Source organism: Orbicella faveolata, unplaced genomic scaffold (genome assembly GCF_042242905.1).
Source record: "Orbicella faveolata isolate gen_17 unplaced genomic scaffold, um_ofav_v1 contig_47, whole genome shotgun sequence".
Classification (NCBI taxonomy): Eukaryota; Metazoa; Cnidaria; class Anthozoa; order Scleractinia; family Merulinidae; genus Orbicella; species Orbicella faveolata.
In genome coordinates this window covers 3,260,001-3,283,700 of record NW_028301577.1, presented here as the reverse complement: position 1 = coordinate 3,283,700, position 23,700 = coordinate 3,260,001, and the positions used below count along the sequence as shown (strand labels likewise).

At 39.2% G+C, this 23,700-nt stretch overlaps 5 protein-coding genes across 7 annotated transcripts in view; 3 read left to right on the top strand and 2 right to left on the bottom strand.

Moving 5' to 3' along the window:
* Positions 1 to 87: 87 nt before the first annotated feature.
* LOC110059955 (uncharacterized) lies at positions 88 to 3,173 on the top strand. 2 transcript variants are annotated; one of them, XM_089280619.1, is made up of 4 exons: positions 88 to 592; positions 1,038 to 1,118; positions 1,475 to 1,606; positions 2,562 to 3,173. In XM_089280619.1, the coding sequence occupies exons 2-4, from the start codon at positions 1,061 to 1,063 to the stop codon at positions 2,573 to 2,575; spliced, it is 204 nt and encodes a 67-aa protein (XP_089136745.1). In that variant the 5' UTR covers positions 88 to 592; positions 1,038 to 1,060; the 3' UTR covers positions 2,576 to 3,173. The 2 variants fall into 2 exon arrangements, with proteins under 2 accessions (XP_089136745.1, XP_089136744.1); XM_089280618.1 differs by lacking the exon at positions 88 to 592 and having other exon boundaries at positions 613 to 1,118.
* Positions 3,174 to 4,303: 1,130 nt separating this feature from the next.
* LOC110060017 (1-acyl-sn-glycerol-3-phosphate acyltransferase epsilon-like) lies at positions 4,304 to 12,402 on the top strand. Its single transcript, XM_020766749.2, has 11 exons — positions 4,304 to 4,629; positions 5,803 to 5,878; positions 6,439 to 6,554; positions 7,068 to 7,123; positions 7,440 to 7,473; positions 7,770 to 7,860; positions 9,251 to 9,300; positions 9,464 to 9,578; positions 9,777 to 9,847; positions 10,261 to 10,313; positions 10,605 to 12,402. The coding sequence occupies exons 1-11, from the start codon at positions 4,414 to 4,416 to the stop codon at positions 10,828 to 10,830; spliced, it is 1,104 nt and encodes a 367-aa protein (XP_020622408.1). The 5' UTR covers positions 4,304 to 4,413; the 3' UTR covers positions 10,831 to 12,402.
* LOC110060018 (E3 ubiquitin-protein ligase rnf146-like) lies at positions 11,529 to 15,296 on the bottom strand. 2 transcript variants are annotated; one of them, XM_089280616.1, is made up of 3 exons: positions 14,880 to 15,296; positions 13,991 to 14,738; positions 11,529 to 12,681 (listed from the first exon to the last, which is right to left on the bottom strand). In XM_089280616.1, exons 1-3 carry the CDS (start codon positions 14,962 to 14,964, stop codon positions 12,618 to 12,620), a joined length of 897 nt encoding a protein of 298 aa, XP_089136742.1. In that variant the 5' UTR covers positions 14,965 to 15,296; the 3' UTR covers positions 11,529 to 12,617. The 2 variants fall into 2 exon arrangements, with proteins under 2 accessions (XP_089136742.1, XP_020622409.2); XM_020766750.2 differs by having other exon boundaries at positions 13,933 to 14,738; positions 14,880 to 15,282.
* A 2,489-nt stretch (positions 15,297 to 17,785) lies between these two features.
* LOC110060063 (uncharacterized) lies at positions 17,786 to 20,335 on the top strand. Its single transcript, XM_020766814.2, has one exon. It carries the CDS (start codon positions 18,221 to 18,223, stop codon positions 19,043 to 19,045), a length of 825 nt encoding a protein of 274 aa, XP_020622473.1. The 5' UTR covers positions 17,786 to 18,220; the 3' UTR covers positions 19,046 to 20,335.
* Positions 20,336 to 23,400: 3,065 nt separating this feature from the next.
* LOC110059903 (neuropeptide Y receptor type 1-like) overlaps positions 23,401 to 23,700 on the bottom strand; it is a 1,146-nt gene continuing 846 nt past the window's right edge. Inside the window, exon 1 of the mRNA XM_020766618.2 lies at positions 23,401 to 23,700. This exon is cut by the window's right edge and continues 846 nt beyond it. Coding sequence (XP_020622277.1) covers positions 23,415 to 23,700 — 286 coding nt within the window. The 3' untranslated portion in view covers positions 23,401 to 23,414.

Genomic DNA, 23,700 nt, shown 5'->3' with positions numbered 1-23,700 from the left:
GGGTCAACTTATACAAATCCTCCCATATACAGTGTCAAATCTCCCCACCGCCCCCCCTCCTATATATCGACCACTGACGTTAAATTTCCGGCACCGGGGCGCATCCAGTGGTCAGGTGCCCGCGTATGGCCGATGGTGGGGGACTTTTGATGTCTCGTCTTGATCGATACATAGACTTACAGACGATCTCTTGGAAAGCAAGCCTTTTATAAACATGCTATAAGTGAGCATCATGATTCCTGTTGACGCGTGAGTTTAAACTACGAAGGAAATTTCTTGCACAACTGCATGTATGTTTTTTTCCTCCCATTAATTACTGAACTTGCTCACAGGTCAAGCTGCGAAAGCCGAGTTCAGAAAACGAAAAATGATCGTGACGCAGGACTTAGAGAAAGTCTAATTAGATACATGCATTTCCTTTTGAAAATAATAAAGTATGTGGGTAACCTGGTTACTTGCAGTTATTCGTAAAATATGTTAAACAATTTAAATGTTAAAGCGAATATAGATAAGCTTGACATCAAGCGAGAGGTGTTTAACCAGTCTGGCCAATATAGGCGGCAAAGAGACCGTAGAATCGTTTAGCTTTCAGGTAAGTATAAAAATCTTCTACGTTTACTCTTGATAACTGACAGAAAACTAACAAGAACTGATTGGTCCTGATTAGCAGCGAGTGGATAGGAGAAAAGGGAAATTAATGTGACAAAAATGCTAAAATGAAACTGCGCGAATATTCTAAGCTACTTAGTGTTTGGGCAGCCTTCTAGATCTAACAGAAGTTACTGAACAACTTCAGCAGTAGTTAACGTAAGCACATTACGTTTTGTGATGCCTTGGGCCAGTAACAAAGGAACTTCTTCGTAGAAAGCTGATCGATCGCAACACGCTTACATTTGGTCAGGTCTAACAAATTACTACGTGGACTAGTTAATTAGTCACGCAAATTTTCCTGTCGAACATGGACATTTTAGTAGTTAAAAATAATATAAGTTGTGTTAAAGGATACGATCTACCAACTGGTTTTATCTACTATTTAGTTTCAGAGATTATAAAGCGAAGAATGCATCACGCTATTGTTGTGTTGTTTTTCCTTTGTTTCCACATTTCGTTGAGTGCCGGTAAGTTTTCACCGCTCGCGTTCTCTTTATTCGCCCCAGTCCTTTTTGTAAAAGTTAGGTGCCAGTTGTATCCTAATAAAACTGACTGTAAAAACATCAATTCCTGAAAAACGTTCTGTTTGCTATAAACGAAATTCATTTTAAAGTTCGAATACGGTAAAAATGCTAGTTGAACGCCAGACCCCGAGAGAGTTTTACGCCGTTGTTTATCTTGCAGTCTTAACTTTTTCTTTCGGACCCTCTTACAGTGATAACAGAAAATGTGTATCGACATCACGGTCTCTTGGTATCGACAGATAAATAGATGTATCAGCTTAAATAACTAAAGAGTAGCATGAATATCAACTCGTTTGCAGAAATCTGCAAGCCTGACCTCCAGCCCTCGAGTAAATGCAGTGAGTGGAAAGAAGGTGGATACTGCACAGGGTCTTGGGAGAGTACCTATTATATGAAAACAAATTGCTACTCTACTTGTCGTGGTTGTCAAGGTAACGAAAACCCTATAAAGTCTCCAACCATCCTGTTCAGTCTTAGACGTTCGCTTTTCTCCCTGTCCGCGCGAAGTCTGGGAAGGAGTGGGAGAGTGCTTTTCCGTGACGACACCCTTATACACAAAGGACTCGCCCTTGATTCGCTCTGAGCCGAGAACGCTTCGTATAGGCTTGTCCCCAATCATATACCAAATGCATGCTTTAGACCACTTTGCTTTTTCAAAAAAAAAAAACATACTTATTCATAAGTCTTCACAAAAAATTTAACATCGTAAAGCATGAAAGTGAAGAATGATCATCGCAGTTAATTTTCCAATTTAAGCAATTGGAAAGAAGAAGCCTGAAAAAATCAGGGCTTCAACGGGATTCGAACCCGTGACCTCCGCGATACCGGTGCGATGCTCTACCAACTGAGCTATGAAGCCACACATTGGGAGCGAGGTCAGTTAATTGAGTTCATATCTTCCCGTGAGGAGTGAAATGATGTGAAGTTTATATGAAATAATTCATATATGAATTTGATATAAACTTCACATCATTTCACTCCTCACGGGAAGATATGAACTCAATATAATTAACTGACCTCGCTCCCAATGTGTGGCTTCATAGCTCAGTTGGTAGAGCATCGCACCGGTATCGCGGAGGTCACGGGTTCGAATCCCGTTGAAGCCCTGATTTCTTCAGGCTTCTTCTTTTCAATTGCTTCAATTGGAAAATTAACTGCGATGATCTTTCTTCACTTTCATCTACAACCGCAGTTCATATATGAATTATTTCATATAAACTTCACATCATCGTAAAGCATACAACGTTGTTGCTTTCTTTCTTCAGGATTTTTTTCTGAGGAAATTACAGGAAATTACCATCCCCTGTCGGTTTTACAACTGGCGACACCTTAACTATCTTTCAAGGTTCCTTTCTTTCATATAAACTCATTTTTTTTCCTTTTCAGGCCCCAACTACTGAGTCTCGTGAACACCGAACCAAGTCCAGTTGCAGCTGATGGAAGTTTCGACAGTGTTTCGTGAATACGGCTTCTATCGTATAGTTGTTACTCCTAAAGCTGATGTCTTGAAAGACAGAGATATTTTACAAAGCTTCAATCATGGACAAAAGTCTTGAGACAAATTTGCACTTTTAGCGCTTTTGCACACAGGCCAGACGCGAATACAACTTCACCCGCCTAGCCCCACCCCCCACTCCACATACAATGTTGGAAACTAGTACCCGTAATATTTCTCCTTACTTTCAACATTGTTTTGAGTGGGGAGGGGGGAAGGCGGGGGGGCAGCAACGCGTTTTAAAAGGATAGCAATGCTTTTTCAAACTTCAGTTGTAAAATACAGATAATTCGTTGCATTACATCAGTGTCCCAAAGATTTTTGTCCATGACTGTAATTTACCAATCCACTAAATGCAGTCTTTATGCCAGAGTTTGAATATAGTAATAAAGAAACTTAAAACTGTCGAAAGCTAATGCTTTAATACGTAACAGTAGTTTTGCCAGTGCACGGCTCAGAACGTGCAACAAGATCACACAATAAAATTATGAGTTCAAGCTCTACTGACTCATTTGAATAGTCGGAGTTTCCAAGAATACAGTCCTCTTGAAACGCAGAAAAAAAAATTGAGAATAACAACAATGATAGGAATCCCGGACAAGGTCTCCAAACATAATTTTGTCAGTACTTCAGAGCGAGTCTGTGTAGGCGCAGTGACCTCATGGTTAATGCGCTCGCCTCTGGATTATCGAGCGGTCGGTGATGAATACCCTACAGTTCATGACAACCTTCTTACGCCCAGTGAAAATCTGCTCGGTTACCTACAGAAGCAGTAGCCGAGCAGAATTTCGCTGCTCAGACAGAATTTGTGCAAGATTTAATTTAGTGAAAAGATCAATAAAACATGCTGTCGTTTCACCAGAAAGAGCTTTCTAATGCGAAACGCAGCATGTCGTCACTACAGTCATATTTTATTTCAGCGTCCACTGCGTTCAAACGTCCTTGAGAGGCCCAGGGTTGAGAAGTACTGCGAGCGGACAGAGATTCACTTTTAAAAAATAAAAGGGAATCTCTCGGATACGTCGGGTAGGTATAGAGATTTCTTAACGCCACAATTAGAGTATTGCCATGAAATAAATGGGATACTTATTCTCTCAAAATGAAGGCAGAGGGCTTTAAGATAAAAAAAATTTACCCAAAATTTAGCCAAAACTCGCTCTAAAAAGAAATAATTCCTTCTCCGGAGGATCCAAGAACAATATATGTCAATTAATAAAATCAGTCGATCAATCAATCAAACAATCAATCAGTCAATCAATCAATCAATCAATCAATCAAACAAACAATCATTCAATCAGTCAATCAATGAAAAAATCAAACGATCAATCAGTCAATCAAACAATTATGAGAAAAGAAGACTGTGTGCACCTCACCTCACTGCAGGTAAAACCCCCTTAGGGGGACTCCCATATAAAAAGGACGGAGTTGCTCGTCGTACCTTTTAGGGTTAAAAAAGCGGATTTGGTACCTCTTAGGGGGGTGCCGCCTCAAAAGGAGCTTTTGCAGAACCTTTTAGGCCAATGAGCCAAAAAAAATAATAACAGGAGATAGTGTGTTGGTACCTCTTAGGGATAAAAACAATTTCAGCGGGAGTCCCCCTCCCCTCCCCCCGGGGTAAAAATCAGCTATCTGCTTGGGTACCTCGCATTTTAAAACAAAATGGCGGACACTAAAACCCGCACGCAAAAAACACGTTAAAATTATTTTGCAAAATTTGCGAATTTATTGAGTTCTATTGAAACTATGCTGACTGCATTGAGTCACATCCAGCTGCTACGTTATGTTGGCCCAGCTGCTGTTGTGTTGGGGGTAGCACCTCAGTATCTTTTGACCTGGGTCGCATGGCGACTTGCCTCTTTGCCATTGCCTCGTCGAGTTTTCCAGCGCGGAGATGAGTTCATGTACGACATGTATCAATCACTCGTCTGCTTCTTCTTTGAGACGTGCACTGGAGCGGAGGTAACAGAACTCAGGTTTAAAATAGATATTATTGTTGGTTTTGTGTGGTATTAGGCGCGACTTCAATCTTGCTCCACGTAAAAACTTTTGGCCTTTTGCCACGAGGCGTATGGTCGACCTTATGGTCAACCCGAGTCTTACGCTAACTTAAGGAGTAGCGAAGTTTTACATATTTTCTGATCCTTGAAATGTAATGGACTGCCCCTGGCAGCGTTGTTTGTAGAAGAATAGGAACAGACAGCAAGAATTTGTGTGAGATGGTAGTTGGGGTGGGGCGAGGGAGGAGAGACGGGAGTAGGCGGAACCTTGGCGATCAGAACAGGGAGGCTGCAGGAGCTGGGACAGGTCACCTTTAAATGATGTCTAGTTGTTAGAATGTTACCTGTGGGTTGAGAGTGATGGGCCCAGGAAGCAGCTAAATGAAATACTTGAGTATGCAGAGTATGAAGCAAAGGTACAACATGATTTTAACCCTTTCATTTGGAGGAATGGTATACTCCTAATTTCAGCCCCCGGGAGGGCGGGGGAGGAGGGCACTGCCATATATGGGCTATATAGGTATGTGCCGCTGTGAAGGGTATGGTCTTCAAGCAGTTTACTCTAGGATAGGGTATATAAATCAGAGCGTTTGGGTCTAGAATAGGGTATAATTTTTCACAAAACTGACTAGTTGGTTGAAGATTTCACCTAGAGTAAGGAAACCAGGAATTGCCACTCAATAATATAAAAAATCAAATCGGCAAGTTTAAATTTATGCAAATGAGCAAAAACCGTGTCGATAGATGGGGTTATTTGGGGAGTTTACTCTAGTATAGGGTAGCAAAATTCAGCTGAACTAGCTCTGGTATAGGCTAAGGGTTCCAGGGTCCTAGCGACACTTCCCCACCCAGAAATTCCCAAAGTACCCCCCTCCCCTGGGATTTCAGCAGCATCATCATAACATTTATATGCAAGGGTATGCAATAAAACCAGGAACACAAATCAATGCAATCTCCTGTTCCAGCTGGTTTTCAAGTTTGTTGCTGCACTCCTGGTCTTTGTGTATGTGCATTAGGCCATATTCGTATTCTCAGTATTGGACTGGAACTAGCTTGCAAGTGAGGCTAATGCAGGGGAGTCTTTTCAAATGCAAATGACTAGATAATAAATTGCTAAATAATATTTTTTTGGTAGGTCATCTTTTATGGTGATCAAATTCCATGGGACAAACAGGAAAATGTGATTGTAATATGTAATCACCAAAGTTCAGGTAACTTATGGTTAAATATAGATCAGTTCTGATTATAAACCATATAATGTTATGATGGCCAATTTCCTTTATGAGGCATGCCTGCAGGGAATAAGACATTGTTGTATTCATCAAAAAAAAATTATCCAGTCCAAGATGATGAATACAACTACCATGATTCCCTACAGGCGAGTACCATAGAGGGAATGACTTGGCCATTATGGACTTCTCATAAGGGAAATGTGTATAATGCATCTCAGGACTCAAAAAGAACTTGATTCCAGCTTGCCCTTGGGACAGGTAGCTCTAAATTTTTGCTTGCCCTGGGCAAGTCTTAGTTTGTTCTGTTAATGATTTAGTTGGCAGACCACTTGCCTGATCCCTTACCCATCAGGCAAGTGAGTGTGAAAAGGTACTTGCCCAGAAGGAAAATCTACTTGTACCGGACAACCGGACGGCACTTTTTTCTAGCCCTGTGTCTGCTGTGTATTCAACACTTGGATTTATGAAAATATTTGGCAGCAAGGATGACGGAGGAACTCAGTTCAATGCTGATTGTATTTTTTGTACAATTGTTATAGTGGACTGGATTGTCTCAGATTTCCTGGCCATCAGACAGGGCTCACTGGGAAGACTTAGATACATTCTGAAGAATGGACTGAAATATTTACCACTGTATGGCTTTTACTTTGCCCAGGTAGCTGTCTTTTGGCAAAAGTCATTTTCGGTGGCCATACTCATTATAAGTGTTTTCTTATTGTTGTTAGTGCTTTGTATTCTGCATCACTGGATGATGTGCAGTTATAAGTCTTTATTGTATAATAGCATATTATCCTATTTTAGTTTTGACTTTAGAAATTAAACCGAATATTTGTTACATCATACCTGCAGTCAAGTCTTTAGTAGAAAAAGATTATTAAAATTTCAGCCACATTTGAGGACCAAAAAGAATTCACACAAATTTCCCACTAGCGTAGTTTTTGACCAACCCATTCATTTCCAAATCACTTAATTCAATCAATGGCATTTTTTTATGTTCTCTTTTTCAGATTTTGCGCGAGTCAGTAATGTACAGTTTTATAGCTCCTAGCTCAATGTAAAGCTAAAAAAACACAGACAATAAGAATTTACATTCAATCCTGTTCCCTTTTCCAGACTTTGTGAAATTTATGCAGTTTGTTTATTAATCTTTATAATTTTTGTTTGATAGCATGCTTGTATATATGTAAAAAGAAGTGGAGCAAAAGATAAACAGTATATTGCAAGGTATGTGTATGTAATAAAGAAGTCAAGTGTCATGAAATAAATTTATATTAATAGCACTAATATTATAAACATATTCAAAAGCATTGTACATCACATCCAGTTGAACAAACTTATAATAAAACTAACATGTAGAAAAACTATAGAAATATGAAAAAAAGATATTGGTTAAAACAGTTAATGACACTAAAAGGAATCAAAAAATATAAAAGTCACTAATTTCATACCCTGTACATAGAATTCAAGACCAAACAATACACTTCTGTGTAATGTCTACATAGTAAACACTTTTTATGTTGTTTCAAAACTCTCCTCTTAGGAAACTTGCAGAAATGAAGGCTCAGCAGATGCCTGTGAGTATCATTTTACATTTATAGTAAATCTAGGCTTAACGTTTGAGAATAAAGATTTTATTTATACCTGGTAATATCTTACTAAGGGAAACAAATTAGGATCTGGCCTCAGCCAATTTAGAAAATGCACGACAAGTGTTTTCTTAGTGTTTAATTTAGACTACTATATACTTATATATTTGTCTAGTAAATTTAATTATTACTGACAATATGTTAATGTTTCAAATAGTTTTGTTTGAAGAATGATGCTATCTTAGGGATAAAAATGATTACAAGTAATTTGTTTTTTTCTGTAGATGTGGTTGGTCATTTTTCCTGAGGGCACACGATACAATGTAAACAACACAGCAGTGATTGAAAAAAGTCAAGAATTTGCATCTGAAAAAGGTGAAATGTTGTTACATTTAGCAATAGCCTTTGAGTCAATGAGACCTACAAAAGCAGACTTTGCAACAGCCATCTTTAATTCCAAATTTGTAGAGATATAAACCTGCTTCCACTTCTTATGGTCTTCACTCTTTTAAGTATTTTGCTTGCAAAACTTGGAACTCTCTACCTGAGAACTTTAGAATGGAACCTACTTTAACTGGTGTTAAACACCTCGTAAAAACAGTCTCCTTTCAGGTGTAATTGCTGATTACTACACTAATTATTTATTGTATATATTGTAGCCAAACATAATTGTTAGTAGTAGTACCTTTTGTTTCTATATTTACAATGTTTATTTTCCTCAAAGATATTAGCTTTTTAGCAACCTGTAAATTCGGGTCAAAATTTAACAAATCGACATCAGTTTTCAATGCGTCTGTCCTCTTATTGATGATAAATTGCATCATAACATTGTCAAAGTGGCTGTGGAACCACGAGCCGCAGGCGAGTGGTTCTGCAGTAAACTTTGACAATGTTATGATGAAATTTGTCAATTTGTTTTTTTACAATAACAAGACCCCAAAATTGTCAAATGCTGGGAATAAATGAGGGGAAGAGACGCCGTAAACTTGCTGTAAACAAAGATAAGTGAATTTTATTCAAAATGATGGGGACATTGTCAATAGCTTTTCTCGCTTTTTGATTGGCTACTTAAAAAAGTCCATAAAATCTCATTGGTTAAAAAGTTGACAGTTTGACCGCTGAAAGTTGAATTTGAAAGCTTGCATAAATTAAAATTTTATCCATCTGTACTCTTATTAATGATAAAAATGAGCCAATCAGCACGTGACAAATTAGGCAGTTGTTGTAAAAAAAGTTATGTATGTATGTACGTATATGAGTGTATAATCTAACTTACAGTATTTCTTTGTCAGCAGCATTCAGACTAAGCGTTTCATAAAAACCAAGTAAATAATTTGAAACACTAACAGGCTGGGTCGAAGGACTGTAATTAGCAGCAGTTTAGTGTCAACCCATATGATTTAATCTAGGGTTGATATTTTTACGGCAATTTGCATGCAAAATTAGGTAACTTGTTTACAATTGGTTCATAAACAATGAAAGACTGGGCCTTTGCCAAAAAGTGTGCACAGGTGAATAAATAATACAGTCATGCGCTAAATCGTGAAACCATCCCTTTAATTTGCAAATACAGTGCAAATATTTTATAAATTTCTTCTGCTCTCAGGAAATCGCAGTGATAACACCTTTAACAACATGTAGACAAGCTGTTTAATGGGGCTAAATGTAATTTAGGCAAAGTTTGAGTCAAGCCAATGCTGGCCAGCAGTTAGGTAGTCTATTGATTTTATTTAATACATAATGTCATTATTTTTTATTTCCACAGGTCTCCCAGTCTTGTCGCACGTGCTCACCCCGAGAACAAAAGCCACTGAAGTTAGTATATACTGTGACCTACATCAATGTAATTGAAGAACTGGCCACCATAGAGTCTCCAGATTAATATTAACAGAATTATGATAAGCTTATTTTTGATGTGGTATTATTATCATGGGAGAAGTGTTAATTTTTTATGGATTCCTCTCATGTTATCTTTAAGGCCAGCTTTGAGGTTTTGTCTTCTGACTATTTGGATGCAGTCTATGACCTTACCATTGCCTACAGCAATGTGAGTGAGAGTCCTGTGCCTCGTAAACCAGCCCCAAGTATGACAGGTAAGCTTGTGTGATGTCAAAAAGTGCCAATAACAGTTATTGTGATTGTAACCAAGTCCAGCATCATCCAGGGAGAGTCGAAATATTCCTAGTCGCTTAATGCCACTGAAAAAAACCAGAGGTGAGTACTGGATTATATGGCCACCGGGCCTAAATTCAGACCCTTTACTGAGTAACGTTTGACTTCTTGTCTTTTAGATTTCCTTGTTTCTCGTGGTCAGCAAGTCCATGTGTACTGCCGTAGGCACGCGGCACATGATATTCCTAAGGTCAGTGCTTCAAGTTTTGTCAAGTGTTATTAGTTAACAGTTATCAACCACTGTCACCGACACTGAGGTGAATAATTGTTTTTGTGCGCACCATACAAGTTGAATAATCAGCTTCGTTTATCGATAAAATTTGCCACTTGGTAACCAAAGCAAAACGGAAAGCCATGTTGTTTTTCTCTGTTTGCTCAGAGGTGAAAAGTACTTGCTACTTTTTAATTCACCTCGAAGCTAGCCAATCAGAACTATTCACTTGTGTGGTATGTACTAATAACTGATTTTATGTTCATCCTAATGGCAAGTAACATTTCACACTACGTTATCTTCTTTCAAGCTTTGTTTACCTGACTCAAGTATTTCACGTTTCAGTAAATGCAAGATACTCAACCATTGCTGACAGTTCTCTTTTATTTTAGGATAATGAAGGAAGAAAAGATTGGATTCATGAAACCTTTGTGCAAAAAGACAGGTAACTTGATGAGAAGGCGGATGGCTTTCTCAATTTCTGATGTTCTTTTACTGTGACTTCTCAAACTGATTTCTCCTGCATTGTGTCTTATTTCTCAGTGTTTAGAAATGCAATGAAACACTTCTATCGCGTTTGATATATTACATCAAAATGAAGTCCTTTTAACTGTGGCAAATTTACATGAAATACTGTGTGCATTAAACATGTAGCCTGGCAGTTGTCAGAAAGTAAGGTAAAATATGTATGTTACAGATTTATAAGAAAATGTTTCTTTTGATTTTTCTTTTCCAGAATTCTAAACAAGTTCTATAATGACGGTGGTAAAATGCCTGGTGTGCCACGGAAAAGGAGGTTACCGTGGTCTAGAACTTTCCCCTACTTTGTGTTTTGGATGGCAGCATTACTTCCCTTTCTTGCGACTAAATGGGGACGATCAGCTTACTGGAAAATGTGGCTTGTGTCAAGTTTTGGAACAGTGTCCTACATGTTGTTGTTGTTTGGGAAAGTACAAGGGTGATGAATGGAGATGGAAGATGCATTGTTAACAGGCGGGATGATACCAGATACCAGATTGTGAATGATTGCTAATTAGAATTCCTGTAAATGGGACTCATTTTACCTGTAATTTGGTTAAGCCAGGCTTAAACAGATTGTCGAAGTGTCCTATTTGGTGCAAGTTTGCTTTAAGTAAAATTCTCAACCCTTCCATCACACATAGCAGCACATCATGCCTCTCACTCACTTCTAGTCTCTGATCATAGCCACGAGTGTGTCGCACTGCACCTCAACCATTTTCCGACAATTGTGACTGCACCAGAATGAACGTGGCGGGATTCAAGCCAGTCTCACTTGCCTTGTTTAGTTGAAATTCATCATTCTGTGGTCTACATGTATAATGCACCTCAACTTGGTGAAAACATGTTCTGCTCCGATTGCTAAGTCACTGTTTCTGCAGTTTTTGCAGCCAGTAGTTTAACCTTTACATTGAAAAAATGGGTACAAACACCATTCAATAAGGAAATTCCATTTTCTGGTCTGGGATAAACACTGAACTTACACTAATATTATTTTTAATTGCTCCCCTGCCGTTCCAATAATGTATCAGTAGGCAGCCCCCTGATTGCACACTTAATTGATGCCGTCGCCATCCTCCTCATACCAACTATAAGAGCAGACCCATATTATCCCTTGGTGACCTTTACCAACTCGAGAGTGTTTAATTACTATGTTTTATTCTACAATGCAAGAAAGTAATATGTTCAAAATGTCTTTTGTACACAACTTAACACAAACATGTTTAGTACTAAACTACTAGCTGGCAGCTAATAATGATATTACTAATTTACAATGACTGAAACTGTTTATAGACACCAAACTTGTTAACTTTATGAAACTTACAGGTATACTCACAAAAAAAAGAAAAATACAACTTGTATTATGAATGCCAATAAGCAGTGGCCAAGGAAAACTATTCCGTCCATTTCGCACCAACAAAATCACGCTGGGAAATATTTTCCTCCTTTGTATGGATTTAGTATTGCACGTGAAATGTTGCCAAAAGGGGTGCAAGACATCTGTAGTACACATGAAAAAATAACATAAATAAGAATAGGAACCCAGAAAATATATTTGACATCTCTGGTCAGTTTCCTCTGCACAAAAAAAAAAAACAATATTTAATGAAATAGGGGTCTCCTTGCAGGGTCTCCAAGGAAGAGGCCTGAGAGTACTTCAAAAGGTGAATACAGATAACTGATGTAAATTATTCTTATGAAGTTGCTTTCCAGCACGAGAGTCAAGCCTGTAAAATGGGCAAGCAAAGAGCAGGGTTTTTTGTCCACAAATAGGTAAAGAGAAACAATTAGGTTGCTCACTCATCATGCTTTGCACTATGCTCAGCTAAGTTACCCTTTTTCCTCCAATTTGTTAGTCAGACCCTCTGTGGTAAATGTAGAATAAAGCAATGCAAGATTAACCATAAGATCTCCAACGGGAACTTACTGTGCTTACTGGATAAGTCTGAGCTCTTCAAAGGAAATGACAATTATTAGAGATTGTGCACTAATTAAAAGGATGTCCAGTTATGTTACTCTGGTAGTTGCCACTTGCATTGTTCTGCTGACTAAAATGATCGGGGGTCTTGGTAACCTCTTGTTAGTTCCGACTGAGATTCATTAGCATTACCAATGAAACATAAATTGGAATAAAGTTGGAGGCAAGTCAGACTTGTGGGGCACAAACTCCTGGTAAATGCCGCAGGCTATCAAGAAGAAGGTGATGTTCCTGATCAGTCTTTTCTTCGCCTTATTCTTGTGTTGTTGGGGGCTTTGTTCCACTTCTGTTTGGCAACTTCTCGGTCACTGAAGGGCTAAGTGGAGAAATGTAATTACATTTTAGAACAAGACTCAAGGTCAGGGGGTTTTTGTAATCCTGGCAACCACAAAACAGATATAACACACATTACACCCAAAATAAAGAGCAGAAGGCATCTTTAGACCGGCTTTTACCCAGGATTTGAAAAGTGGGCATTTAGAATTCGGTACATGGTTTCAGCTCAAACAAAGCAACATGAAAACAAAAAATTTTCACAACAAAGTGGATGTGTATATGTAGATGCCCATCTGGCTAGAAGCCTCCCTGTCTTTAGGTGATCCCATTATGAGTAAGGCCACTCAAAGACCCTGGCAAACATAATTATGTATGCCCAGGGATTATAAAGAAGATAAATTTCATAATTTATCCATTTCTCAAATTTGCAAAAAAAAATATATTGGTTCATGAGTGGTTTACTGCCCCAGGGTCAAGCCTGGCATGAAAGAAACAAATCGTTTCCACATGCAAGATCAAAATCATCCACAATATAATGCAGGCATCAGCAGCTATCCCATGGGATTGAGCAATGTGCAAACCAACAGAACGTCCTACATTCCATCCACAAACATAATGTCAGTATTAGATTCAACCATAGTTACATGTAGTAGTGGAGTCTCCTCTACTAACCACGATTAAACAATTAAGCAGAAATGCAACAGCATTGCTGTTGGACCAGTCAAATATGTGGCAGAAAATCAGCAGCAGATTCTTGCATCAATGGCATGGCAAAAATGCAATGTATGAACTGCACCTTAGCCTTTTCCAGGCATTTGGTTAATTGGTGAGCTCAAGCGGCTTGAAGAATGGTATTAGGATAAAGGTGACATGTCTGCTTTTGAAAATGTATTTTTCTACAAAATGCCGCAAAATTTTGCAAAAGCAGTTATCAGTGTTTTCCTTTTTTGCTGATAATCCGAGGAAAATCAAATTTTGAGGCACATTTCTGGTCAACGTCAGAACACTTTAATGGTCGCTCCAACCCCGAAGTGGGGTTTATTTGTTGTGGCTGCCCTGACAAATACTTTTAGTCCACCCGGTCAACCCCATGGGATGATCAGTGATACCAGTGTTCTTCTCAAAGACACTAACCTAGAAGTCTTAAAGGAGGGGCACATGTAACTTGCAAGAAGGGGGGGGGGGGGGGGGGTGAGGTAGCGTGTTTCTTCAATACAGCCAGAGAGTTCAACCAGTCCCTTGCATGCCTGGTGTGTTTCTGAAACACTTCAGCAGTCTAAATTTTCCTTACCAAGATAGCAAGGCAGTCGGTTGTCATAAAGAATCCTTAAAGAGATGCCTCTTCTAACCTAGTGGTTATCTCATCGGCGCCTGACTGTTCTCCAGCTTGTTGTGCGGTTGACTCTCTTGATGTCTGCGGTTGTGTGGTATCAACATTTGTGGTCTCTTCTGGCGTGGAATGTCCAGTTTCGGATCGGTTTTCGCCATTATCTCTCTTATCACTTGCTGTGGAATCTACTGTTTGAGTAGGAGAGGTTGAAATTGATCTTGATGAAGCAGGAATGCGGATTCCAGCGACACCTTTGCTTTCCACATCTTTCTTATCTCTTTTGATTCTTCTCCTTCTACCTGGTTCATTCTTGCGTGTTTGAAACATATTTTCAAAATCTACCACGTAGAGAAACCCTGCGATGAGAAGTGTACAAGATCTCTGTCCGCTTTTGAAAGCTTTTTCCACCTCGAGTGAAGTCTTCTCATCGTACGACCACCATCCATTTCGACCTTCATAATACCAAACAAAGTCGTCCGCGTCTGTTTCATCGTCAGTTTTCTCCTTTGTTTTCGTCGCTTTTTCCTCTTTATTCGCTTTGTCTACGACTTTAATTAGTGTCGGATTCTCAAGGTAGTCTGCAGCAAGAGAATGACGGCATAAAGCGCATTTTCGGCTGCGCAAAACGACTCCTTTAATGCACAAAAAGCAGAAGATATGGCCACATGGAAGCTTCACTGGGTAGAAACACGGTTGCAAACAAACCGGGCAATCGGGGTTGTAATCGAGTTCTTCGACCGTTTGAACTACCTCATCTTCGGTAAATTCTGTAAAGAGAAGAAGAAGGCATTCTTAAAATAAAGAAAGCACAAAATCAAATGTGGTTAGTAGCGAAAGCTGGTGGCTGTTTTGAGCAGCTGCACGGCGCGCGGAAGAATCGATCCTTATTCAAAATAAAATTCACTGACCCTCGCTCGATGCTTTTTCCTTGTCTTCTAAGGACGTTGGGGTTTCCACAGGGCTTTCAGCCGTATTCACTGTTGCTTCAGCCATGAAGACTGTAAATAATATTGCAGCGTTCACTCACTTCAGCTGAAGTGCTCTGAGGAAATGTTGTTCGTACCCAGTCCAAAATTGTTGTGAAGGCACAGGAAACCCACATGCGGATCAAGTTCACTGGCCTGTGCAAGTGGCTGTCTAGCCAGTGAGTCTTGTTCATGTATATCGCTAAGAAGGTCAAATTGAATTGATTTTGGCTAGTAAATATTAAGCTTTACTCGTTAAAACTATAGGCCCAGAAAAAAATTGAAAACCGGTGCAAGTGTTTGGCGTGGGCCCTACAACCGACTATGTAGGCGAGGTTCACCTTAGAGACAAATGAACTTCGGTGATTTAGAGTTTTTCTAGCCCAACATACATTTTCTGTCAGGATAAGATAAGACAAGAACTTTATTAACGTGTCAAAATGTATACTAAATGGGGTTAATAAAATATGAAATACATGTACGTATGTTAGTGTTTTAAAATATATATATAAAACACTGAAACAATGAGTCATGCAGTAAGGTCAAGTGTTAGTTGTTACATAAAGAACAGTCTCTACAAGTACTGTCCAGCAGGCTTGTGAAATCAACCAATTTGATGCGCTTCTTAAAAGTGTGCAATGATTCAGAAGATCGAATAGATTTGTCGAGTTTGGACCAAATAACAGGGCCTATATTCACATTAAAACTGAAGACTCTAAAATGTTAAGGTCCTGTTGCGTTTTGGACATTTTTTTCTATCCCCAAAAGGTTTTGTATACCGTAAAAGATCGGGCAAATATATATAAAAGTTTGTTCCCCAGCTTTATGTCTTACATTTCTGTTTCGATCTCAGCCTGGTTGTTTTGTTGAGCCGTTACTATTTATAAATCAAGATTTTATTGATTCAGGTTTCGGAAAACATCTGTTACTTCTCGTTGGTTTTCTCTGGTTTTTCGTTGGTTTCACCTTTATGAAGAGATCGAGGAAATCTATATACATAAGATTTCTGGTCACACAAAGATTCATAGCGATCCATGTTCACATACTAAAAATAACGAGTCTCCTGTTGGTCCAGTGTGGTTGGAGCACTTGGCATGGCCTGTGCATGAAAGGCCCTGGGTTCCACTCCTGCCACGTACTTGTGACAACTAATGAATTTTGCATCTCTCTCATTCAATTTTAGTTTCTGAAATTAGTCTCACTTCAAGCAGCTGTATGGCTTGCTTGGTTCAATAAATATGCGGTTTTGCGCTTTCATTTACTTCAACAAGACAATCCAGTTAAATTAAAACCACGTAGGTCGGAGTCAATTGAACCGCAAGAACGTAAAAACTTCAATCTCTTGCCATGTACTCAGGTAAACCCACGCATGTCTACTCGTCGCGGTAAAGCTGTACAGATCGTTTTTTTCTTCGCTCTGTTTGGTTCATATTTACCGCTAAATTGATACACGATCGATGCATGAATATAGCACCATTTCTTAAGATATTGCTTCTAAACGCGACATCTATCGTACAAATTAAAATTAAATATTTGTCAAGTTGTAATAACTTAGTTTTTACTTTTTAAGCAAATTTGTGTCAAATTGTCACTGATATCTTGGCAAGAGGAAAATGTCATTTGATTATTTAGTTGACTCACCTTTCTGTAGTTACCATAATTTGCAATTCACTTGGCGATAATCAGATTTCTTTTCAGCATATTTAGCGGCAGTGCCAACTACTAACAGAGATCAGTTGACGACCCTGTTTTCAGACACCGCTTTTAATATTGCATGATCGCTGTTTAAAGCGGTTACACTGGCGAAAAGGGAAACAAGCAGTAAACTCCTAAAAGAAAAAACCAAATTGTAACCAATGTTGAACATCAGTGCTAAGCCAAAATTAAAACTTAGTAAAAGATAAACTTGCTTTGTTTTCGGCGACTGTTTCTGTATACGTCAGCGAGCTCTTAAATGGCCAGACTTGTATGTATAATTTAGCGATTCGGGAAGAGTATTGATAAGCTTAGTTTCAAAACAACATTTACTCAAGCATTTCCGCTTTCGGGTTATTACATTACATTATTAGACATTTGTCATTGCAAATTGCAACTCGAGCAAAGAAAGTAATATATCACTATGCTATACTGGGTTTTAAACATTCCATTCGGTTGAACCAGACCTCATGTGGTCATACAATTGAGCCGATAACTTCGAAATTCTGATTGCACCTGCTAACAGCATGCCTTATTCTCTTTTCTGATGTCGATAATTTTAAACTGCATATCAGTTCAAAGTTAATATGCTGCATTATCAGATTGTCTTCCCGGCACTAGTTTAATTTCTAGCGCAGTTTTCAAAGTAGTCGCATATAGACATGTGTTTTTTGTCATGCGCAAATTTTCTTCCTGAAAAGGTGAAAAACTAAACATGATAAAAATACGGAAATGGCAAAAAAGGAATAAGCGCCATAAACAAATTTCAAGCGGAGATCGAAAAGATAAGAAGCAAGGCACATTAAATTATTTTTGCCCCAAAGACAATCGTGGTATATATGGCAGTATTTTATTACTTTGTGAATTGTCGAGTCAATACGACATATTAATTTTCACATGAAAGAGGATATAAGAAAATCCCATGTGCCAATCAACTACCTGTTTTTGTGAAAGGTTTCCACTAGCCGCTTTTACGCATTTCTTATTGATCTAAAAATATATCGACGTCAGTTTCTTGAAGTCATCTTACACTCCAATTTAACTCCATATACCTTTCGCGTTGCGCCTATCCTCGCGGCTGGTGTTCTTCAATTTATAAATTTGCATAATTATTCTATCGATAAGTAAATTGATATAATTTGCTGTTATCTGGTGTAGGAAAAGAAAATATTGGAAAATGCACGCACAGAAGCGGCGACAGTCGCTACTCAATAACCGCGCGCGTGTGATTGAGAGTTTTGCTAGCATGCCCTGCGCACTCGCATGCTCGTCGAAAATGTGAAATAAGCAATCTCCCCAGGTTACGCGTATATAAACGGAAAACAGATGCAGCGGAAAATTTCGAAAGTATAGCTGCATGGGAAAGTGAGTTGTTTCACTCGCGTCCGTCGCTAGGACGGAGATAGAAACACGAGAGCGGTGTTATTAATCGATGAACTAGGTTGTGTGGTCGTTCGGCTAGCATATGTCACCTCGCTAACTTCACACAAATTCACCGTGAGTCATTTTGACTGTTTGGCAGATAGATGCACGCGGATACACGGTGTTGTTAATGTTGGCTCGAGTACGAATGGATCTCAAGACCGATAATGGAAAAGTCATTGAACTCTAGTCGAAATTTTAAACTGCCGCCGATTCAGGGAGCTGTTCCAGCGGCGAACATTCTTCGGCAACCGCCAACAACAAGACAAACGTGGCGACAGTCACAAGAGCAAAGACTTTCTTCGGCTGCGTTGCCGAATCATCGATCGCCAATCAAACCACCACGGACGGTTATTCACGTCCCTAAAGACCCATTCCCCGGGCGATACAGAAGTCCGCATGTTAGTCGCAATTTATCGACCGCGGCGACTCAGCCGCGACGCGATTATAAAGCGACGATCTTAAATGAAAAGAACACTGAATCGAAGCTTGAGTTCGCGCCTCTGGGACACCACTTTCCACAATCATACGCTGTACTACCTCCGATTCAGAAAATTAAAGAACCGCTCGCCAGTGAAACGCAGGGCAAATCGGTTCAAGATAGAGCTTCACGTGGCGAGAAATGGGACAACAACTTAACAGATTCTAGTAAATCCGCTGTGGATAATAGCTTACGAAATGATGACAAACAAAGATGGGAGGTCGCGCGAAAACCTCCAGATAATAGGAAAAGTGGGAATTCAAACACGGATAACTCGCGCTCGACAGTGGAAAAGAACGCTTCCACGAAAAAGAAACTGCGATCTGAGAGTCAGGATAACGAAACTGGAGAGAGGAAACCAAGCGCTACAACTCTATTGTTTCTGAAAGGAAAGCGCAAAGGTCGAAGGGTCGGCGTCTGTCTCGAAAATGAGCCTGCGTTGATCAACGTTACCGAACAACTAAAGGAGATTTTCCTTCGCAGAAATATGGAAGAAATGTACCTAATCTAGCTCTATATTTTGACAACTTATGAGCGGACAGGTGCGCGTAGCACAAAAGCTGTGTTTGTTTACAATTTAACACAGTAGAAGCCTGAGCAGGCTCTGGGCCGGCCAGAAATCAGCCGTGCTGAGAAGCGATTTACGATTCGAGGAATAATCTTGACGTGACCTTTTTGAACTCGCAGCTATTGCTGACCATTGCTGAATATGATAGTTTTTCATCGACTGGATCCACGAAAATTCACGTCGCGTCTCGGTCTTGTTCAGTTTGGTGCTGCTCAAAAATCTTAAAAGATTATTAAATCCTGTTATTTCCATAACAACTGATAAGTACTTAGCCATGCTGAATTCAGGTTTGCTGGTTTTATTTCTTAGCCTCTGATCGATCCGGCTTATGACAGATGTAAATCCGAAAAGAAATTTGCAAGCGTTTCCGGACTGTGAAGCTGTTAACACTGTCCAGAAGTTTCGTTTTACCTGTCGCTGTTTTTCTCTAGATCACAAAGTTTTTTCACCAACGTTTCATTGTAACATTTATTACCTTCTTATAACAAAACAGATCCGGAAGAACGCACGGTACAAAGAGGCTTAAACGATCCGTTTAAGCGTGGAACATCCAGGAAACTGTTTCTTCCCACGCTTTGACATCAGCTACCAGTTGTTCTTAAAAGGCAGGTTGTTTGAAAAAGAAAAATAGCTAAGTTTACCTAAGTTTTTTTTCTTTCGCGAACCTTGTAGCTCCCAGTGGTAGCTTTAATGATGAGGAGTTTGTTCTCTCCAACTTGCAATGCTCTTGAACCGGCCAAAAAGGGCCGCGAAGAGTCAGCCCGAAAAAACCTGATATGTCTGAGAAGTTCGCAACTGATTTCGCCCGGTAACGTTATACGGTCTAATATGGTGTTGCTGGTGAACACACTGAAACAACTACGAGAAGTTAAGCTTTCACTGGGTTTGCCGATTTTCGCAAATGGTTGAAGAGCGAAATTAAAGAAAAGGCTTTGTTATCAAAAATCGGGTGAACTCCTTGACAATGTTATACCATCTTTGCGAGCAGTGCTAACAGAACAATTTTGTTTTACCACTGGGTCGAAGAATGAACAGTCGAGAGTTGTTTTTTTAGTATAAAAACTGACGTGTTTAAATAGTCACTGTAAATATTTCACAAGATATAAAAACAGATTGAACTAATTGTTAAGGGAAGAATTTCGTTCCTCTCAAAAGTGAGGTCTTAACGAGTTGATTTACCTTACGTACGTACATGCGAGAAACACTGTCGAAAATAAAAACAAATATACTTCATCGTGTTTATCATGACTTGTTAGTTAACAAATGAAGTATCTTTAATTGCCATAGAGTCACCGCTACATACAGGTCAGTATAAACGTGCTGGGACACAATGTTACGCTCATAATTTAAACTGAAACTAAATTAAATGTCTGAGGACTGAGGGAGATCATATGTTTCGCATTGTTAAGCCACAAAATAATTCCCAGGTTCTGACATTACAAGTCACTTGAAATGCAAGAGAAGACAAAGAGCACTAGAAAATCGGTTTTAGCTGATTGAAATGTGATCGCCATTAACAACTTTGAGTTGCTTTTTGTTTTCGTTTTTATTGTATCTCAGTTTCTTTTTGCGAGAGTAAAAGTCATATTTGAAACAAAAGTATACAGTTGGTGCTGTCAGCTTTAGGCACCGACAGCACTCGGGTTTAATTTCGCTTTTGTTTTTTATCACCTGGTGTTTTTTGTCTTACGGCCGGCGAGTAAACTTAGAGTATTTGGCCGGCAGCAAAGTGCTTTAAGCAAGAAACTAGTCTTGGAAAGAGAGAAAAATCATTTAAAAGAAAGGAAACGCATTCAATCGGTGAGTCAACAACATTTTGTTTATCTATGACTTTGCACCTCGCTAAAGCTCAGTGACATGAAAACCTCTACCCGGGACTGGGATGAATTAGTCCGTTCACTAGAACACTGCGGGATCAGTTTGACGATGAAGGTAGCGAAAATTAAAGTCCGTTTGCCCAAATCCTCCTTTACTAGTAATGATTGCAATTCTACGCAGCTGGCGCTAAAGGATATTTTTCGGGATTAATGGATGTTCTCACGTTTTTCCGTGAAATGTGAAATGTAAACCGTGAAAGGTGAACCGTGAGTACCCCAACTTTTTTTTCGGCGTGAAATGAGAAATAAACGTTTAGTTCGTTATGGACCGTTATCTTCACAGTGATAATTGTTATCTTGCCCTAAATGCAAAACACTTCGCTCATGCAGTTAGTTTTACATTAATTCTACTGAGCTAGTTATTGCGATTAAATGGATTTTACAAGCTGTTGAGTTAAAAACATGACTTGATTTTCGCCCACCAATTATCAAAGACGGTAACGTGGGTAAACATCGGTAAAATTGGAGGCTTTGCCACCAGAGCTCGTTTTTCCGGTCTTCGTCAGACGTTGTGACAAGCTAGAAAACATTGATAGAGGTTTTATTGAGGAAACAAGAGCTGAAGATATGGTAATCTGCAAAAACATCTGTCCTGGTGCACGGAAGGTTTACAGTTTGATTTTGTACATTAGGAAGTGAACCTACATGCTATTGCCATTTATAAACAGTAGTTGTTTTTCACCTGGGATGTTCCGAAAGGCCATTTGGGGTTCTCTGAATGAGGCACGAGGAGGTTTTGATGAAGGCAACATTTTCAGACGCAAGACCGTGCTGATAAATAAGCGCCTATTGCCACGCAGTTTAGGCACTTGACATCTACTTATGACAAACTTCTCGATCACGTAATTGGAGCGCGATCTCGTGGGTGTCTAATTACGGGTATCCAACGCAACGTTTTGTCCCTGAATACTTGTGATTGTCACCTAAGCTTTTTGCACGTCAGTTACTTTTCTAGTTATTGCTTCCCTTTCGTTTAAAGCTATGGAAAACACTACTGACTTTTAGGCTGAAAAGACGCTTTTCAAGATTTCGTAATCAGAATTTGTTATTGATACAAATAAATTGGTAATTGGACCTCGTGTCGTACACTGGCAGAAAGAAATCTCGCTTAAAATTCCACATCGGTCCCACGTTTGCGCGCTCGTTTGATTTTTCTGTGTTGGTGCATATGTTTCGTTTGCTTGTGCTTGCGCGGAGACTGCCTAATTCTAGCTGGGCCTTTCCACAAATATCCGGATATTTATTGGGATATTTAGAATTTTCCGAGATACTAAGAGAATATTAAGGTATTTGGAGAAGTAGGGATATATATTAAGAAACATTCACAACTTTTTTTGGCGGCTAAGCCCTGTGTTTTCCTCGCTATTTTGTTAAAACAATGCTCAGATCTATACCAGAAACAATCCAGCTCAGCGATTTTCCTCTCGAAAAATGTATTCCACATCACTAAACGCGCTACAGCAGCAATGTTTCACAACGGCGGTGCCAGTAACGTCGAAGTGCCTGAATCTTCTTTCCTCACTGTCCTCACTCCTACTACTGCAAGAAAATTTTGAAAATTTTGGCCTAAGTGATTCAAAATTGGAGTATTTTTACCAAAGAAATAAGTGATATTTAGACAGTTTCTTTCGAATATTTAGAAGATTTAATTTCTGAGAATTTCCGGAAAGACGGTTAGCAGACTTTTAATACGTGATATTTGTGGAAAGTCCTAATCCAGCCTGAATATTATTGACGATTTTGAAATGTTCGACATTCATGTAATATATCAAACACGAAAGACAGTGTTTGACCACAGGGCACCCATACAAACGGCGTGTCTGTTTGTATGTTCGAAATATAAAGAAATGCATAGGAATATGAAAGAGTCTTAATATCGTAAACTGATATCGAGTAATGTCCATGTTAAAGCTCAAAATAAACGTAAATCTACCTCAGTTGTTGTGTGCTGTCGTTTCTGCGGCTCAAAATGGCGAATTTGAGCGATTTGGTGGGTTTTCGTTGACTGCTACTACACGTTATAAGAAGGAGACATTGATGGCCATGATGATCCTTAGATCTGTGGTCAGAAAATAAATTTTCCAATTTTTAGCTCGGCAAATTCGTTGTAGCCATAATTGGTCGTCAGAAAACAAACTTTCCGTGTTGTGTAACTCACTAAAAGGCCGGGTTTTGTAGTCAGAATGGTTAATTCACCTTTTTCATTTGTGAAACTGCACAAGATGTAAATTCGAGCAATGTAAACAAATACAAACACAAAATTTAAAACATTCGTCAGGGTCGCTGGGCAGATGAGAGATATTAAATATTCGGAAATGTAAACTGCCTTCGCTTCATTCAAATCCCGTCTAAACGACTCAAAAAGACACAGGAACACAGGTAAATAACAATAAATTTATTTCTATTACTGATAAAGTGTTCGGGTCCCCTTTGGTTCAGCTATGTGTTTCTAAAGCTTGTTTTGACGTTATCTGAGATCTAAGAACAAAAGCAGAAGGCTGGGTTGCGATAGAACACACTCTGGAGCGTCTTCTTGAAATATAATTTCTCAGGACAGCTTTAAAGTGACTATTGCTGTACCCGTATATGAAGGGGTTTAAGACAGAGTTCAAGAAGGTCAAGAGAGATAAAAATTGATACCAAGTCCAGTTGGGCCAAGAGAGCTCAGAAGCCAGATTCGTTTTCAATACGAGAGTGTAGACTGAGATAGGAAGCCAGCAG